This window comes from Microcaecilia unicolor, chromosome 12 (genome assembly GCF_901765095.1).
Source record: "Microcaecilia unicolor chromosome 12, aMicUni1.1, whole genome shotgun sequence".
In the NCBI taxonomy this organism is placed as follows: domain Eukaryota; kingdom Metazoa; phylum Chordata; class Amphibia; order Gymnophiona; family Siphonopidae; genus Microcaecilia; species Microcaecilia unicolor.
Window position 1 is genome coordinate 56534611 of NC_044042.1, and position 19564 is coordinate 56554174.

General features: G+C 43.0%; 1 protein-coding gene across 1 annotated transcript in view; it reads left to right on the forward strand.

Moving 5' to 3' along the window:
* The window catches only part of PRDM10 (PR/SET domain 10), a 221294-nt gene that overhangs the window by 47473 nt on the left and 154257 nt on the right, over positions 1–19564 (forward strand). Inside the window, 2 exon segments of the mRNA XM_030221158.1 lie at positions 4147–4390; positions 9004–9245. Of these exon segments, the coding sequence (XP_030077018.1) occupies positions 4147–4390; positions 9004–9245 (486 nt within the window).

The window sequence follows — 19564 nt, forward strand, 5'->3', positions numbered from 1 at the left end:
CAAGACAAGCAAGTCTGGCAGGCCGGAAGATCCGGACTGGACTGGGCTGAAGTCTGGAACGGGAAACAGCACACAGACAATCCACTGCAGCCAGCACACAGAGATGGAACTAACTCAGGAAGAACAGACAGGAGCCAGCTCAGAAGCTGACCGCCAGAAATAAGGTGAGTCTGAGAGGGGTCACGGCTACAGACGTGACAAAAGTTTTGGGACCTATTAAATAGAAAGAACCAGAGGCAAAGGAGAAAATATGAGAGCATCTTTTGTTTGTTTGTTTGTTTGTTCTCGGCTGTTTCAGACTCCTCCTTTATTCGTCCTGCCTAGTTGGAATCATGGTTTGGATCTGGCACCCTGAACCTTAATTCATGACTATACTTAGATTTTTCCCCTACTTTATATATGTCCATGTTCTCCTTATTCACAATACACCTAGTGTGGTCATTCTACCAGGCCTTCTTCATGGACCCTGAATCTGGCAAGGAGATATCTGTTTTTATCAATGTCTCTGCAGCATTCCCTAGCCATCCCAATGAGGAGATTGAACTGGTCTTGGGAACACTTAACATCGTAATGAACAAAATTTTCCCCTTGAGCCACTGTGTCAGCCAAAGTATGAGTTTTTGATTAGTAGCTGAAAGTTGGGCGAGGACTGTTGTTGCAGATTTTAGGTGGGAAAAACTCAGTAACAAGGTTGGAAGACTGAATAGTCAAAAAGCGATGATCTTCAGTCACCAGCTCCGCAGGGTTGTACATTGTGTACATACATCAGTTTCTCAACTTCCCTTGAAAGTTCTCTGTAAACAGCCAGACAGATCTTGTGGTGGAGGAAGGAAGTGCTACAAAGACACATTAAAAGAGTAATTTTATATACCATTCTCATACATAAGAAGGGCAATTCTATAATTGGACACCCGCATTTATGTGCTATTGGAGTGCGTAAATATACAGAGTACTAGTACTTCTGTGGGTAAGTGTACACTTGTGTATGTAAGTAGCAGTAGGGAGATTAAGTGCTATTCTATAAGAGTGTGCCTAAGTGGCGTAGCACATAAATATGCAAAGGGGCATACACATGGGTGGAGCATGGGAGGTGCATGGGTAGAGCTGCCACTTATGTGCACAACTTGTAGAATACTGTCAGTTAAATATGCCTATGCTCCATTTATGCAACCGCAGTTATGCCAGGCTAGTGTAACTGCAGTTATGTACATGTAGGTGCGCCGATGCCAGGTTATGCTACTATTCTATAATGGAATCCAGGCATCTAGATGCTGATATAGAATAGGCTGTCACTGCGTGGCACCGGGGTGCCTAAAAGGAGGTGCCCACTTACAGAATTGTCCCCAATTTACACATGTAAATGGGCTCTTACAAAATTAAATCACAAGCTAGCACATACTTGTATGGCAGGCATGCTCAGGAGTCGATCATGGTCAGTCGCAATTTAAGAGCATATTTTGTAAAATACCTGTGATCGTGCATCTTGTTTGTGTGTGTGTTTAGGGCAGCTCTCGAGCAGGCGTAAATGTCAGCATTTTAGTCAAGGTGCCTGGCTTTAACCTATTTTAAAAAGATACATAGGCCCCTGTGTCTTTGTAAAATAATCCTGCAGAAATAGCACCTTGATTAAAGGTGCTGTTTCTGCAAGATTTGTGCTACTCTTTTATAAAGACACAGATTGAACAAGCTGAAATAGGCACCTTGCTGCCCTATTAACCTAGGCACCCTCTTGTAAAATTATCACCTAAAAACTTACTTCAAGAACACAGACGTGGATGTCATACACTGGGAAGAAAAAGCCAATAAATTGATTTCAGTGGTGCTACATCCTCCATCTGGCAGCAGTCTGCCTTGAGAAGTGTCTTGTCCTGTATGCTGAAAAGTAAAGGAAACTGTATGCAAAATACAGGTGTCTATTCAACAAATCTGATGCTATCATATATGATACAACCATGCAGTGCAAATGATGGTATAGCATGTCAGGGCATATACTTCGAGGGCAACTTTTAAAGCAATAACAATTTATCTTGGCAGTATAAACTCAGTCCCTCCGATATTCAAACCCATTAAACAGTCAGAAACGGCACTTGGCCGGTTAAATGGTACTTAGCCGGCTATCCGGTGATATTCCGAGGGAGATAGCTGGCTATCTCCCACTGAATATCGCCGGTTATATTGCACGATGTAACCAATTATCTACTGATTTTTGGCACATTGCCAGCTAAGTTTGGCAGCCGTATTTGACTGCCAAAATAGCAGGGATATCTTTGGACAGTTTAAACATATCCGACCAGCACTGAATATTGACTTGGCTGGTTATGTTTAAACTAGCCAAAAATAAACCAGATATTCAATATCGGTTACCAGAAACAGCCCAGCATTGATTATCCGGGCTCAGCGATTACCTCGGTTACCTCCCATGGTCTGAATATCAGCCCCAGTGTTTTTGTACTCAGTCAATAGAAAACTAAGCCACAAAGAGACATTTGTAGATTCTGTTGATGAGTTTGTGGCTACCAGGTCAAACTCCTGAGGCATTTTAGATCCATATATAAATTTGTGGTAGAGATCATCCTCAAACTGAGGAATCATTACTGCTATGGAATGAAGAGGGAGCAAGACATAGAGTACATAAGAACATGAGATATTCCATATTGGGTCAGACCACAGAGCAGGGCCGCCGAGAGGGGGGGACAGGGGGGACAAAATTCCCGGGGCCCGGGCCTCCAGGGGGTGGCCGGTGGGACTGCGGCGCTGGGCCCCCCTCAGGGGGGGTGGCGACAACCTAGGGGGGGTGGCAGTGGGGGCGTGGCCCGGGGGCGGCCTTGTCCCGGGCCCGGCCCAGTCTCTCGGCGGCCCTGCTACAGATTCATCAGCATCCTGTGTCTGATTGTGGCCAATTCAAGAAGTAGATCCATTCTTTGTTGCACATATCCAGAGATAAGTGGTGGCTTTCCTAAGCCTTCATGGCTAGTAACAGTTTATAGACTGTTCCTCCAGGAACTTGCCTTAACACCTTATATTCTTTCCAACTCAATGTGTTGGAAAGAACAACCGTATTCTTTCTAATGATAGCCCAACTCTAATAATGGACTACCCCATTGTTTCAGCATTGAAAAACCCTGTAAGTTTCATCTTTAAAAGTCAAATTTGGATTCTTCCAATAATAGCCCACCCTCCCAGAATTCGCAGTAACCGTCCTTGCTCTCCTCCACTTTCAGTCCTCCCTCCCACGATGAACGGATCCTTTTTCTTATGTTTTCTCAAGATTCTGATACTGAATTGGTGCGGAACCTTGAGCATGTACAGATACTCAAGTTTTGAGCATGTGCAAGTGCTCAAGGCTCCACACTTAATCCTGAGGAGAGGTAAGAAGAGAGAACTGGTTATTGTGGGGGGGGGGGGGGGGGGGGGTGGGGAGTGGAGTACAACAATGCTGGTTTCCACAGGGGAGCAGGGTGGAGGAGAGAAATGGCGGTTCCCTTAATAGCCCACCCCAGCCTTCAAAAAAACCCCATTGTTTCTAATTATAGTCCTTGTGATTATTAGAGAGAATACATAAAGGATCTGAAATGTCTGTCTATGGGCAAAATAGCAATCCAGAAATTTATCCAAATTTGGCGAATACAAAAAAAGAGCAGAAAGGCACATTGAGTTTGAAAATGGGCCAGCATAAGTCTGCATTTACACACCTAACTTAAGGTGTGAGCATTTATACTAGCCAAATGGTTGGTGTAAATGCTTGTGCCTAACTGGCAGTTAGGTGCGTAAAAGCAGGTATTTTATAACATATATGCACACCTGCCAGACATGCTCCTTCGAGGTTCATGTCCACCTTGCAGTTGCATGCTCAGGAATTTGCATGCATAATTTGTAGAATATTAACTAGGGGCAGTTATGCGTGTAACTGGCAATTACTGCCAATTAGCACCAACCGACACCAATTATAGCCAGTAATTGATTAATGGCAATTAGCACGTTAGCTAATTAGCAGACAGGCAACTGCCCTTATTTTATAACTTGTGCATGCAACTTTATGTGTTAGTTGCTAAGTTGGGTGTGCAAATTTATAGAATTAGGTGGATTCTATATCATCTGATATTTTCTTTGCCTTTCTCATGTATTACTCTTGCTATATTTCTTCAGGCATCATTATCGGTGCATAACCAGGATTTACCTCCTATGGAGGAAGTGGATGGGGCTGCTCGCCTGTCCTCTCTGCACAACCCCATGGGTCGGTCAGATGCAGAAGAGGAGGAAGAGGAAGAGGAGGAGGAGGAGGAGGAGGAGGAAGATGATGATGATGAGGATGAAGATGATGATGGTGAAGAGACGGACGCATACGAATGGGAAAGTGATCCTCTTCGTCCCTTTGACCCTCATGACTTGTGTAAGCTTTGACTGTATTCAAATTCCTGGCCATTATGTACGTAAGTCAGAAGAAAAAAGCAACACTGGGCCTTCAGAACTAGGACAACAGGAGTACTTTATTAATCAATGACCCGACACGGGCCGTGTTTCGGCGCCAACAAAGGCGCCTGCTTCAGGGGTCAATGTGCTGATGTAATGACGTGCAGATGACAAAACACGATTGCCATTTTCATCTCTTTCTTTCAGACCACTAGCTTTTAACCTTGAAAGAATGAATTCTTCTTTTGCCTTATGGAATGTTATATTTTGATTGACCCAAAACTTTTGGTTCCAATCTTGAGTTTCTTGTCTTAGTGTCCTTAGTTTTTGTTCCAAAGGTGATTCAGGTTCACCAATATAAAATTTAACTGGACGTAGGTTTGAGTACTTATCTGGGGGACCAATCCAATCACAGGATGAATGCGCCGGAGGACAGAAATCTAAAGTCTTTGACCCTGCGGTTACTTTCCCCTTTGGCTCCGGGTCATTAGGACTCCATGCAGCCCTAGAGCATTTTCTACTGCAGTAATCACTGACTGACAGTGATTACTGCTAGTGGTCTGAAAGAAAGAGATGAAAATGGCAATCGTGTTTTGTCATCTGCACGTCATTACATCAGCACATTGACCCCTGAAGCAGGCGCCTTTGTTGGCGCCGAAACACGGCCCATGTCGGGTCATTGATTAATAAAGTACTCCTGTTGTCCTAGTTCTGAAGGCCCAGTGTTGCTTTTTTCTTCTGATTTGTCTAATTGTATACTGTAGTGCCCTCTCTGTCTGTATTGTACATTATGTACGTAAGCACATAAGCACCGCCATACTGGGAAAAGACCAAGGGTCCATCAAGCCCAGCATCCTGTCTCCGAAAGCGGCCAATCCAGGTTTCAAGAACCCAGCACCCCCCCCCCCCCCCAAAAAAAAAATGTAATAATGTTCAATGGACTTTTCCTTCAGGAATCTGTCCAAACCCCCGTTAAACTCTGTAAGGCCAGCTGCTGTCACTACATTCTCCGGTAACGAGTTCCAGAGTCCAACTGCACGCTGAGTAAAGAAAAACTTTCTCCTATTTGTTTTAAATCTACCATATTCTAGCTTCATCTTGATTCCCCTGGTTCTATTATTTTTTGAAAGTGCAAACAAATGTTTCACATCTGTCCACTCTACTCTGCTCATTATCTCGTAGTCTTCTGTCATATCACCCCTCAGCCGCCTTTTCTCCAAGCTGAAGAGCCCTAACCGTCTTAGCCTTTCCTCATAGGGAAGTCGTTCCATCCCTTTTATCATTTTCGTCGCCCTTCTCTAGTTCTTTTATATCTTTTTTTGAGATGCGGTGACCAGATTTGGACACAATATTCGAGGTGCGGTCGCACCATGGAATGATACAACGGCATTATAACATCCTCGTATTTGTTTTCCATCCCTTTCCTAATAATACTCAATATTCTGTGCGCTTTCTTAGCTGCCGCAGCACACTGAGCAGAAGTTTTCAACGTCTTATCTACGATGACTCCCAGATCCCTTTCTAGGTCTGTGACTCCTAATGCGGAACCTTGCATGACATAGCTGTAATTCGGGTTCCTCTTACCCACATGCATCACTTTGCACTTGTCAACACTGAACTTCATCTGCCACTTGGATGCCCAATCTCCCAGTCTCGCGAGGTCCTCCTGTAATCTTTCACATTCCTCCTGCGACTTGATGACCCTGAATAACTTTGTGTCATCTGTGAATTTAATTACCTTACTAGTTACTCTCATTTCTAGGTCATTTATAAATATGTTAAAAAGCAGCGGTCCCAGCACAGACCCCTGAGGGACCCCACTAACTATCCTTCTCCATTGAGTATACTGACCATTCAATCCTACTCTCTGCTTCCTATCCTTCAACCAGCTCTTAATCCATAGAAATACCCTACCTCTGATCCCATGACTCTCCAGTTTCCTCTGGAGTCTTTCATGAGGCACTTTGTCAAACGCCTTTTGAAAATCCAGATAAACAATATCCACCGGCTCCCCATTGTCCACATGTTTGTTCACCCCCTCAAAAAAATGCAGTAGATTGGTGAGGCAAGACTTCCCTTCACTAAATCCGTTCTGACTTTGTCTCATCAGCCCATGTTTTTGTATGTGCTCTGTAATTTTATTCTTAATAATAGCCTCTACCATTTTGCCCGGTACCGACGTCAGACTCACCGGTCTATAATTTCCCGGATCTCCTCTGGAACCTTTTTAAAAATCGGCGTAACATTGGCTACCCTCCAGTCTTCTGGTACAACACCTGATTTTAGGGATAGATTGCATATTACTAACAGTAGCTCTACAAGTTCATTTTTTCAGTTCTATTAATACTCTGGGATGAATACCATCAGGTCCTGGTGATTTACTACTCTTCAGTTTGCAGAACTGACCCATCCTCCAAGTTTACAGAGAATTTGTTTAGTTTCTCTGACTCACCTGCTTCAAATACACTTTCCGGCACCGGTGTCCCTCCCAAATCCTCCTCCGTGAAGACCGAAGCAAAGAATTCATTTAATTTCTCCACTATGGCTTTGTCTTCCCTGATTGCCCCTTTAACACCACTTTCATCCAGCGGCCCCACCGATTCTTTAGCCGGCTTCCTGCTTTTAATGTATCTAAAAAAAAATTTACTATGTACTTTCGCTTCTAACGCTAACTTTTTTCAAAGTCCTTTTTTGCCCTCCTTATCTCCGCTTTGCATTTGGCTTGGCATTCCTTATGTTTTATCTTATTATTTTCAGTTTGTTCTCTTCTCCATTTTTTGAAGGATTGTTTTTTTTGCTCTAATGGCTTCCTTTGCCTTACTGTTTAGCCACACCGACTGACGTTTGGTCTTTTTTTCCTCTTTTTCTAATACGCGGAATATATTTGTCCTGTACCTCTAGGATGGTGTTTTTGAACAGCATCCATGCCTGGTGCAAGTTTTTTACACTGTGAGCTGCTCCTTTTAGTCTTTTTTTTTACCGTTTTTCTCATTTTATCGTAATTGCCTTTCCTAAAGGATGTATATGGATACCAGATAAGTGTTTGGCGTAATATGGCGGTTGAGAGATAAACTGGAAAAGCCATAAAAACTTAACTTGCATTAATATAAAAATAAGAAAAATTAAAAACATAGGACAGACGGGAGTTAGTCGATGATTGCAGTTGCCATGGAACAGGGGTCCACTTGTACAGGTGGTATTGAATCAAACCCCGGTGACCATATGAGACTTCCCCTTTCAACACATTGTGAACCAATGAGTGGTTGAACAAGATTAACAACTAGTATCACTCTTGCTTTAAGTTCTTCTATATTTGTGGTGTATTTTCAAACATATTAGTAGATTTTCGCCAGTATTGGTGGACAGTTTATCCTAGAAATAAGCAGTGGATTTTCCCAAGTCCATTTTAATAACGGCTTATGGACTTTTCTTTTAGGAAGCTATCCAAACCTTTTTAAAACCCCGCTAAGCTAAATGCTTTTACCACATTCGTTGGCAACGAATTCCAGAGTTTAACTACACGTTGAATGAAGAAATATTTTCTTCGATTTGTTTTAAGTTTACTACTTTGTAGCTTCATTGTGTGCCCCCTAGTCCTAGTATTTTTGGAAAGAGTAAATAAAAGATTCACATCTACCCGTTCCACAATTTTATGTTTTATTTATTTAGTTTGATTTGTGAATCAGTGATAATTGTCTCAAATTCTGTGCAGATTTATTTTCTTGTGAGATAGGTCTCACAGAAATCCAGGTGTATTCAGAAGACATTAACTCAGTGCATTTTTTGTTTGTAAGTTGCAGTTTTCTTCTTTGTCACATGTATTTATTTACTGTATATACTTAAACTTAAACCCATCCACATATAAACCGAGATAACATTTTTCTCCTAAAATAGGGGTGGGGGTTTATAGTCAAGAAAACATCTCTCTTCTTTTTTTCCCTGCCTCCCTCCCTCCCTCCCCTATGGCATCTGGCATTCGTGCTGTTCCCTCCCCAACTGGAAACTCCCATTTGTTCACTCCCTCCATTGTAAAGAGAACAACCCCCCTCCTGGACTCACCGCAGGCCCCCTCCCTGGGCCTATGTTACAACCTTGGTGGTCCAGTGGTGAGCTGGGGCAGGAGTGACCCTGCTGCTCTCCAGTCTCCATAGTGAAAATGGCTGCCGCTATATATCGAGTAACATCTATTCCTTCAATTTCTTTGGTATTTATTTATTTATTTGTTGCATTTGTATCCCACATTTTCCCACCTATTTGCAGGCTCAATGTGGCTTACAATTTTCCGTCATGATTTATGTAATTTCAGAATACATATACAATTGGTAATATATATAGAACATGTTTGCTAAATGAACAGTCGGGTAAAAAAGGGAAAATATACAAATGGTATCACATATTGAACATGGATTGCATACTAAAATATATAGGGAGAAAGTAATCAGATTGTTAAGTAAATGATGGTGAATTACAGTTCCAATTATTAGTCATTATGGTATGTCGTATTAAAGAGATATGTCTTCAGTGCTTTACGGAAGTTTATTAGGTTGCGAATTATTTTCAGGTCCAATAGTTTCCTGTATTTGTCTGTTACAGGGTGTGAAGAATGTAACAATGCTCATCCCTCAGTGTGTCCTAAACATGGGCCTCTACATCCCATCCCCAACCGACCAGTGCTAACCAGGGCAAGAGCCAGCCTACCACTGGTGCTGTATGTGGACAGGTTCTTGGGAGGAGTTTACTCAAAAAGACGCATTCCCAAGCGTACTCAGTTTGGTCCGGTTGAGGGACCCTTGGTGAAGAAGTCGGAACTGAAGGATAGCTATATTCATTTAAAGGTATCAGCACTTTTCTATATTTTCTATATTCAACCCTCCTCCCCGCCCCCCCCCCTACCCAAGAGGGTACAGCTACCTTTGTTCACACCTGAAAACGTTCTCAACCTAGACAATTAAAGTTACTATGGTGCTCTGTTTAAATAAAGTAACACCAGTGCTGCAAAAGAATCTTTTGAAAATCCTCTTGTTCCCTTGGGAAGTTGTGCGTTGTGCGGGGAGAAAACTGAGGAGGAGGTAGGGAGTTAGGTAGAGCTTACAGATGCTTCAGTTTGGAAGTGGTGCTGCACATTTTTGTTTCAAGGATAAGGAATTGGTAGCTGTTGGCCAATTGTTCATGTCTGTCTCTGGTTGGATTTTACTTGATAGTCAGTTGGTGATGTCCATGACTTAGAATAATTCCCAATGGACTAAACCATCAGGACAGCCATCACATTTGGCATTAATTGGCACACTGGTTTTTAATCAACTGGAATTATAGGTGATACCCCAATAGCTATAAAAACTAGATGCATGTCCCACAAATAATAATATATATAGTTGGATATAAGATTTTGGCACCTATAGACAAGATCAGAAAATAGATCCTAGCGAACCTGGAGGGTAGGGGAAATGGCAAGGGGATGTGAAAGATCCTGGATATTGGAGAGCCAGGAGAGGAGCAGAGGAAGGCCATGGTGTCACAGTAGCACCCCTTTGAAGCAGCACATCCACATGGCCTTCAATTAAGTAAAAGCAAGCTGCTCTTTGACCTGACCTTTTGGTGCCTTCAACAGTTGGTGCCCTCGGCATTTGCCTGTGTGGCCTGTGCCTAAATCTAGACCTGATAATATATCATTAAATTCAGCAGAATCTCAAAAATATCTTTACTGCTTTATCACACATCAGGAATGTAATTTTATAATGAAGTACCTAGTTTAATGAACAAACACAATCACGTCTACCCTAATGTCAATACCTATGCAACAGTCACAAAAAAGAGGGAATACAGCATACAAAAGCAACCAAACAAACAAAGCAAACACTGGGCCTTCAGGATTGAGAAAAATGTAGTTCTTTATTTATAATGGAGACCCGACACGGTCCGTGTTTCGGCGTACAAACGCCTGCATCAGGGGTCAAGGGACTCCTATAGGTCAGCAAAATAGTTAGTTGACAAAGATGTGGAATAAACAATCAGGATATATTACTCGCTGTTTGAACAGCTTGTTTGTAGAACGCCTTCAGCCGCGTAAACCGCCATTATGCAACAACATAATGTTGATTTATTCTTCTACCATGTATGTCGATGTATTCTTCCACCATGTATGTACGCACCTGGTGTAAACATCATTTGCAATTCTATGGACCGGAAATGGCAATTGCCACTACGGCAAATGTAAGCCACATTGAGCCTGCAAATTGGGAAAATGTGGGATACAAATGCTACAAATAAATAAATAAGAGGGCAGGAAGACACTAATTGACTGCTGTTTTATAGACACATAGGCACCTGTATGTATTTATAAAATACTAGCATAACCAGCAGAAATAACACCTACATTGCTCCAGCAGCTATAAATGGGGAAATGTCCACATCTAGATCATTTAAATATGTGCATAAATCAGTGTAGTTAATAATCTTTGTACATACTTGCAAACTCTAGCTGTGTTCCACCCAAAATCTACTCCAGTACACGCCTAATGGCAAAATATGCACCATCGTGTTCATACACATACGTTAACACCAGTTGGAATTTTTGTATCAAGTCATTTACGCATGTATGTGGCTACGTGTGTGAAAATGACTTATATTGTTATCCTCCCAAATGCACAGTTTGAAAGAGGTGAAAAATGAATGATTAAATGCAAGATAAAGTCATAGCTTATAATTCTGCTTATATTTCTAATCTTTGAAGTGAATGTAGTTGCAAAAACCTCAGAAAGGCGGTATATCAAGTCCCATTACCCTTCCCTTCCCTTCATTACAGTTACTTCTCAATCTTACTGATGTTTGGGTATTGTTACCACATCAATCTTCTCCTTGTCTTTTGTTATTGTAATTTTTTATGGCACGTATAAAGTCCATAGAGAATGAGTAGTGTGACCAGCAAGGCTCATCTACAAACAACAGGTGAATGGTAAACAGATGGAAACATTTTATTGTATATGATGCCCGACACGGCACTGTGTTTCAGCAAAGTGCCTACTTCAGGGGTCTTGATAACAGTTGTAAATGTCTATCAAATAGTGTATGAGTTTTCTTTTGGACCCCACATCTTTTTTAAGACAGTGAGTGCTTTCTCATACATTACTTGATAGACATTTACAAATGTTATCAAAACCCCTGAAGTAGGCGCTTTGCCGAAACACAGTGCGGTGTCAGGCATCATTTAGAATAAAGCTTTTCCATTTGTTTTCCATTCTGTTGTTTGTGGATGAACTGTTGTACATAGTGGACCACAGTTTTCCGCTTTTGCGGTCTCTCCTTAGGTATTAAGTCCATAAAACGAAATGTCCAAATATGCCTCCAAAATGGTTGGCTCACTGTATGGCACAGGTATTTATGGTGGCAGCTCCCACCTTATGGAATAATTTGCCACTGAAAATTTGTCAAGAGCTGAATTATTTAGTATTTTGAAGGAAAACTTGGTTGTTCACCTCCACTGAAATTTGAGTCAGGTCTGTGTGTGGGGTTCTGAGGTTGGGATCTTTGGTTTTGGTGGTTATATTGAGGCTTTACTACTGCTTTTCATTTCTAAAGTGCTACTAGATGCACGCAGCGCTGTACACTTGAACATGAAGAGACAGTCCCTGCTTGACAGAGCTTACAATCTAACCAGGACAGACAAACAGGATAAATAAGGGATAAGGGAATTACTAGGGTGGGGATGATAAAACAGATATGGGTACTGAACAAGTCAATAGGGGTTAAGAGTTAAAAGCAGCATAAAAAAGGTGTGCTTTTAGCCTAGATTTGAAGCCGGCCAGAGATGGAGCTTGATGTACCGGCTCAGGAAGTCTATTCCAGGCATATGGTAAAGCAAGATAAAAGGAACAGAGTCTGGAGTTAGCAGTAGAGGAGAAGGGTACAGATAAGAGAGATTTAGCTAATGAATGGAGTTCCCGGGGAGGAGTGTAGGGAGAGATAAGAGTGGAGATGTACTGAGGAGCTGAAGAGTGAATGGACTTGCAAATCAACAAGAGGAGTTTGAACTGTATACAGAAACAGGGAGCCAATGAAGTGACTTGAGGAGAGGGCTACTGTGAGCATAGCAACACTGGTAGAATACAAATCATGCAGCAGAATTTTGAACAGATTGAAGGGGAGAGAGATGGCTTAATGGGAGACCTGTGAGAAGCAAGTTGCAATAGTCTTAAGCGAGAGGTGATAAGAATGTAGATAAAGGTTTTGATAGTGTCCTTAAAAAGGAAAGGATGAATTTTTGTGATAGAGAAAGAAACGACAGGTTTTATCAGACTGTTGAATATGTTCAGAGAGAGAGGATTCAACGATGACCCCAAAGTTATGAGCTGATGAGACCGGGAAAATGAGAGTGTTATCCACAGAGACAGAGAACTGGAGAAGAGGAGAGGTTGGTTTAGGGGGAAAGATAAGAAGCTCAGTCTTGGTAATGTTTAGTTTCACATGGCGGTGAGGCATCCATGCAGCAATGTCAGACAGGCAGGCTGATACTTGGGCCTGGATTCCTGCTGAAATTTCTGGTATGGAGAGGTAGATCTGGGAGTTGTGTAAATGTGATACTGAAAACCATGGGATGAGATCAGAGCACCAAGAGAAGAAGTATAGATGGAAAAAAGAAAAGGTCCCAAGACAGAGCCCTGAGGTACACCAACAGTGGATAAAAGTGGAGGAGGACCACCAGAGTATACACTAAATGTGCGATGGGAGAGATAAAAAGAAAACCAGGAAAGAACAGAGTCCTGAAATTCAAGTGAGGACAGCGTATCAAGGAGTAGGCAGTGATCAACAGTGTCAAACACAGCAGATAGACCGAGAAGGATGAGGATAGAATAGTGACCTTTGGATCTGGCCAGGAACAGGTCATTGGAGACTTTAGCAAGCGCTGTTTCAGTCGAATGAAAAGATCAAAAGCCAGATTGAAGTGGATCAAGAGTAGCTTGAGATGAAAGAAAGTCAAGACAGCGGTGGTGAACAGCGCATTGAAGTATTTTGCATAGAAAAGGGAAGAGGGAGGTGGGGCGATAGTTGGAAGGACAAGCAGGGTTCAATGAAGGTTTTTTGAGGAGAGGTGACCTCATGTGCAACTTTCTTCAAATCAGTCACCTTATTTTCTAATTCTTCCTACTTTCTTACTCATCTATATATTACAACTTTGCCTTACCCTTCACTACCAATTATAATGTTCTAGTACATATTGTGTTGTCATTGCAAGTAGTATACCATAACTCTCTAAAAGGAGTTTGTTATATATAATTAGTTTGTGAGTGTCCCTTTAATTGTGGAAAAAGCTCCACTTACATTATATTACAAACGATTGAAACCTCAAATCTCCAAACAGGAAAAATACAAAAGTATTTATACTATCCTTGTTGTATCAGGAGTAAGTTAATATCACTGGTTTCTTGAGAAGGACAAAGAGAAAAAAAACTCACAATTGGTGAGAAAAAGCAAATGAGGTGAAAAACTCTCTTACCTTCTTAAATATTAACTAATAAATGGGCACTCACCCAAACTAAACCATAACAGACCAATCCCAGCCCTAAACTTGCAAAAAAGGGCTGACTACGGGAAACCACCCCAATCGGAGGACACGGCAATCTTAACAGTTCATTAAACAGGCATTGACTTAAAGCTCCTCATGCTGGCTTTAAACAAACTATCCCCTCTAATGTTTGGTACTTAGCTTTAATTAGGCAGACAGTCTCAAGTCCCCAAATCTTGATGGTATCTGATGCTGCTGTAAATTGCTAAGGACTGTGGGCTGCAACAAGCCATGAGTTCCTGTAAGCTGCTGTAAATGCTGAAAGCCGACACTCCTCCTAAGGGGCTCCGGAGCCCTGCAAGTATTTTTTCAAACAAAAAAGAAAAACGTTAGTCCTTCAATTCTTCCACCAAACGAAAAGGACATCAGCCGTTCAACAAGAGCGCCTTGTTTCGCCAGATTTATGGCTGCTTCAGGAAGGGCGCTTCAAAAGATCCATCTGAAGTTCAACACCGCTACAATACAAGCTGAATCTGTGTCGTCGAATACATAACAAAGATGGAGCAGAAACAGGAAATTAGGTGTAGATCTACTTATACTCTTAGGATGACGTCACTGCGTCATTGCATAGTTGCGTATCTAATCAGAACTTAGGAAACAGAGGAAACTGCTTTTACAAACCATCAATAGTAAGCATTCCATTCAATGTTTCTGTTTAGTCCTGTGGGTGTAACCGATTTTAATAAATAGATCCAATGTTGTTCCTTACGCCATAAAATTGATTTAACATCCCCCCCTCTCTTACCCATTAGAATTTGGTCAATGACCATACATTGTAACTGATTGAAATGATGTTGAGCCTGCACACAATGGCGAGTCATAGGTGCTTCCAACTTAGAATTTGTAATACAATGCCGATGTTCAATGACCCGAGTTTTAAATTGACGAGTAGTGTGCCCTACATACAACAAATTGCACGGGCACCGAAAAATATAAATCACATTTTTAGATTCACATGTAGTTCTATGTCTCAATTTATAAGTCTTCCCTTCCGTAGATTTAAACTCAGAACCCTCAATTGTAATGTCACAAATTGAACAGTGACTACACTTCTGATGGCATCCTTCAAGCTGTACTATATGCGACCATACATCAGCTACACTGAGTTGATCCTGTAGATTTTGATTCCGAGCAAAAGATAACATAAGATGGTGATCCTGGAATGCTTCCTGGGTGAGCATCACATTCCAATGTTTCCTTAATATAGCAGAGATTTGGGATGATCTATCTGTAAATTTCAACACACATGAAATAACATTATCCATACTTTTAGTCCCTGTGTGGTAATTATCTTGGATAAGTAAATCCCTATGTTGATACAAGGCTCGTTTATAAGATTTTTTAACCAGCTTGTCCGGATAGCCCCTCTCTCTAAATTTATCTTGCAGTCCCCCAGCCAGTTCTTGGTACCTCTGAGTAGTATCGCAAATCCTGCGGTACCGGAGAAATTGCGAATAGGGAAGACTGCGTTTGAGATGAAAAGGGTGCATGCTGTCGTATTTAAGTAAGGAATATCTATCCGTGGGCTTGACAAAAACTTCTGTTCTTAATATTCCACGTTCCTTCTTCACTAACACATCCAAGAAACTAACCTGGTTAAAATGAAAGTTACATTCAAACTTGATAGTTGCATGACTACTATTAAGGTCTTGTACAAAATCCCCTAGTTGATCCTGAGAGCCCTGCCAAACCAGGAAAACATCGTCAATGTAGCGGCCCCAGTACTGCACCTGGGCAAACCTCGTGTTGTTATAAACATACTTCTCCTCAAACTGTCCCATAAAGATGTTTGCTACAGAGGGGGCGAACGAAGCCCCCATGGCTATACCAGAAATTTGAAGATAAATTTCATCATCAAAGATGAAATGATTGTTAAACAAAGCCAATTCTGTAAGATGCAAAAGAAAATCTGTGGGGACCACATGAGGCCGAGGACGATCATCCAGTGCCTTCTTCACAGCTTCCAGGGCTTCTTTTTGTGGAATGGAAGTATATAATGCGCACACATCCAAGGTGACTAATAGGCACGATTCATTCACCATCAATCCGTTCAAAATCTGTAGAAAATGTGAAGTGTCTTTAATATACGCTGGAATTTCTTGCACCAAAGGGCTTAAAAAATAATCCACATACTTACAGACACGCTCCAACAGCGAATTCCTCGAAGACACAATGGGTCTACCTGGAGGAGCTTGAAGCCTTTTGTGAATCTTAGGAACCGTATACAATATAGGTACCACTGGATGAACCGGACACAAAAATTGACTTTCCTTTTTACTAAGGAAACCGAAATGTAAAGCTTCCTTTGTAACCTCCTGGACCCGTTCAATCAAACGAGGAGTAGGATTCTCAAACAATTTACAATAGGTATTCTCATCTGCTAATTGATGTTGGATTTCTGCCACATATTCAGATTTATTAAGGACCACTATAGCACCCCCTTTATCCGCTTTTCTGATCACTATCGAATTTTCTGCTTTCAATGTTTGCAAGGCCTGAAATTCTTCTTGGGACATATTAGCTCTGCCCCAATGCTGTGTACCTTCTAATTGTTGAACTTCTTGCAAAACCAGTTGTTTAAAAATCATAAGCGTGGCATTAGGCGGTCCAGGAGGAGTCCAGGTACTTTTAGCAACACAATCGGTATAGGGTCCCCTGGTGTTTTCTATATTGTAAAAAAAGAGTTTAAGTTGAAGCACTCGTAAGAACTTTTCAAATTCCACCCGGAACTGAAAAGGAAGATGTTTGGAGGTAGGGACAAAAGACAGCCCACGTGCAAGTACCCGCTCTTCAATGGGGGTAAGCCGATAGTTTGAAAGATTGATCACAGCGAGTCATCTCTCCGTCGGGATCTGGTGGTCCCTCTGTATCTGGTTTCGCCTCGATTCCGGGATCTCCAACCACCTCGTCCCCGCTGATTCGTTCGTCTGGTGGACATGCCTTGATATCGTTCCCCATCCGTTTTTTCTCCTTCTTTATCTTCCTCTCCACTAGATGAATTGGATGACAATTGAAAGCCCACCTGCTTTCCCTTGTCCACAATTTTATCCAAATTCACTGGTTTTTGCCAGCTATAGACATACCCCTCACTGTAATCTTTTTGATCCCTTTGAATTTTTTTGATTTTAGTTGTCTTGATCTCTTTCTTAAATTTTTCCAGTTTGTTGTCAAAATCTTCTCTAAGTCTAGCATAATCTGCCAGAGATTTTAATCGTTCTATCTTTTCTTCCAGCTTGGGTTTATTCTGAGACAACTTAAGTTGTATAGTTTGAATTAATAACAGCATTAGATCTAATGAACAATGGTTAAGAATGCTATTCCATTGTGTAACCATAGAATTTATTTAAAAGAGAAACAGAGAAGCACAGGGCACTGTGTTTTTGCTGAGAGCAGGTTTGTGTTACTGTTGTCCGAGTCGGAGAGTTTTTTTTCTTCGGCTCAGCTGTCAGGTCCCGCACTTTCCCGGTCTGGGGTAAGTCCTGCTGGGTTCCTGTTCAGGGATGGGCGATGGCAGCGGAGGCGGTAAAACGCTGTTCCCGATGCGGGAAATGGCATTCGGCGGCGGGCCTTTGCAGTGCGGGGTGCGCTGATTTTGCGGGACTCGACAGAGCGGTGTGTCCCCCCTCCCCGACAGCGTGCTTTCCCGCCCAGAGCCTGGCGATTCTCGCGCCATTTTGCGATTGGTTGCGGAGCCGGCTCGAGTAGCGGTTTTGGGCAAAGCTTCTTCTCCACTGGTAGGGGAGTCGGGGGGGGGGCCGTCATGCACTGTGGACGGTGGTGCAGGTGCCATGGCTGCGACCTCCTCCGTTGCGGGGGAGGGGTTTTCGCCAGTGTTTATTTTGCTACTCCATCAGGCGTTTTTGTTGAAAAGTCCTTGCCCCCCCCTCACATGGCTGTGACAGCTTCGGTCTTTGATTCTCTCAGGGGGTCTGGGGGTAACCAAGAGATTTTGGGTTTTTCCTAGGCTTTCTTTGGGGTCTGAGGAGGGGTCCTGCATATGTTCGCCTGCAGCTTCCTCCTTGGTGGTTCTCTCGGAGCAGACGGGGGTAGAGGACGTGGAGGATGGTGTCCTCACTGACCAACCGGAGGACTCTTCCGCCGTGAGGATTTTCCATAAAGAGGAGTTGTCCTCCTTTATCTCTCAGGTGCTGGAAGCCCTGAATATAGAGGACCCTGAGGTTGCGGCTTCTCAGGTGGTCAACCCCAAGATGGCTAGTACCAGACGACCTTCTAAGGCCTTTCCGGTACATGAAGTTATTGAAGAGTTGGGCGGATCTGGATGGGGGGCTGAAAGTAGCCAGGGCTATGGCCAGGCTGTATCCGGTTTCAATGGACCATTTAGAGCAGTTTGCTCTACTTAGGGTGGATGCCCTGGTGATGGCGGTCACTAAGAAGACTACTCTTCCAGTGGAAGGTGGTGTGGCACTTAAGGATATGCAAGACAGATGGCTAGAGGCCTCTTTAAAACGTGTCTTTGAGGTGGCCGCTTTGACACTTCAAGCTCCTGTTTGTAGTTCTTATGCATCTAGAGCTTGTCTCAGTTGGCTACATTCTGTCATGGATTCGATTTCGGAGTCTGATATGCCGGGAACTCCTCAGATGTTGCTGATGGATATTGGGCTGGCATACTTGGCGTATGCCTTGTATGATTTGGTCTGTGCTTCGGCCAAACTCATGGCCTTGACCATTTCCTCTCGGCGTCTTCTGTGGCTCCGTCATTGGGCCGCAGATATGACCTCTAAGCAACGGCTCATTAAATTGCCTTTCCGAGGGAAATTGCTTTTTGGGGAAGACCTAGAAAAGATTGTTAAAGATTTGGGGGATTCCAAATCTCAATGTCTTCCGGAAGATAGACCCAAGTCTACTTTCAGGCAGGGAGCCTCGAGGTCACGTTTCAGAGAGACGCGACAGTATCGCCCGGGGCGGTCCAACGCAGCCTTTCAGCGTCCTCGTTTTGGGCAGCGTTCTTCCTTTTGCAACAAGAAGCATCTGGCGGGACCCCCCTCTCGTCATGGGGCACCTTCTCGGGCCTCCCAATGATGGGGCACAGGTCCACTCGGGAGGAGAGCAGATCGGTAGTCGGCTTTCTCTGTTCTTCCAGAGTGGGCCAGAATTACTTTGGACCAGTGGGTCCTCGATGTGGTGCAAGAAGGTTACAAGCTAGAATTCTTCTCTCCCATCAGACTTTTTTCTGGAGTCCTGCTGTGTATCATGGGCCAATAGGACAGTGGTTCTGAAGTGTTTGTGAGACCTGCTAAGGATAGGGGCTATCGTGCCTGTTCCTCCTCTCGATAGGCGCACAGGTCGGTACTCCATCTTCTTTGTGGTTCCAAAGAAGGGAGGGGCTTTTCATCCTATTCTCGATCTCAGAAAAGTAAACCAGTTTTTGCGGGTTCATCACTTCCGCATGGAGACATTAAGGGCAGTTATTGCTGCTGTTCAACCAGGCGAGTTTTTGACGGCTCTCGATTTGAGGGAAGCTTACCTGCACATTCCCATTTGGCAGCCCCATCAGAGATTTCTCAGATTTGCGGTGCTGGGTCAGCACTTCCAGTTTCGGGCCCTTCCTTTTGGAATGGCCACTGCCCCACACAC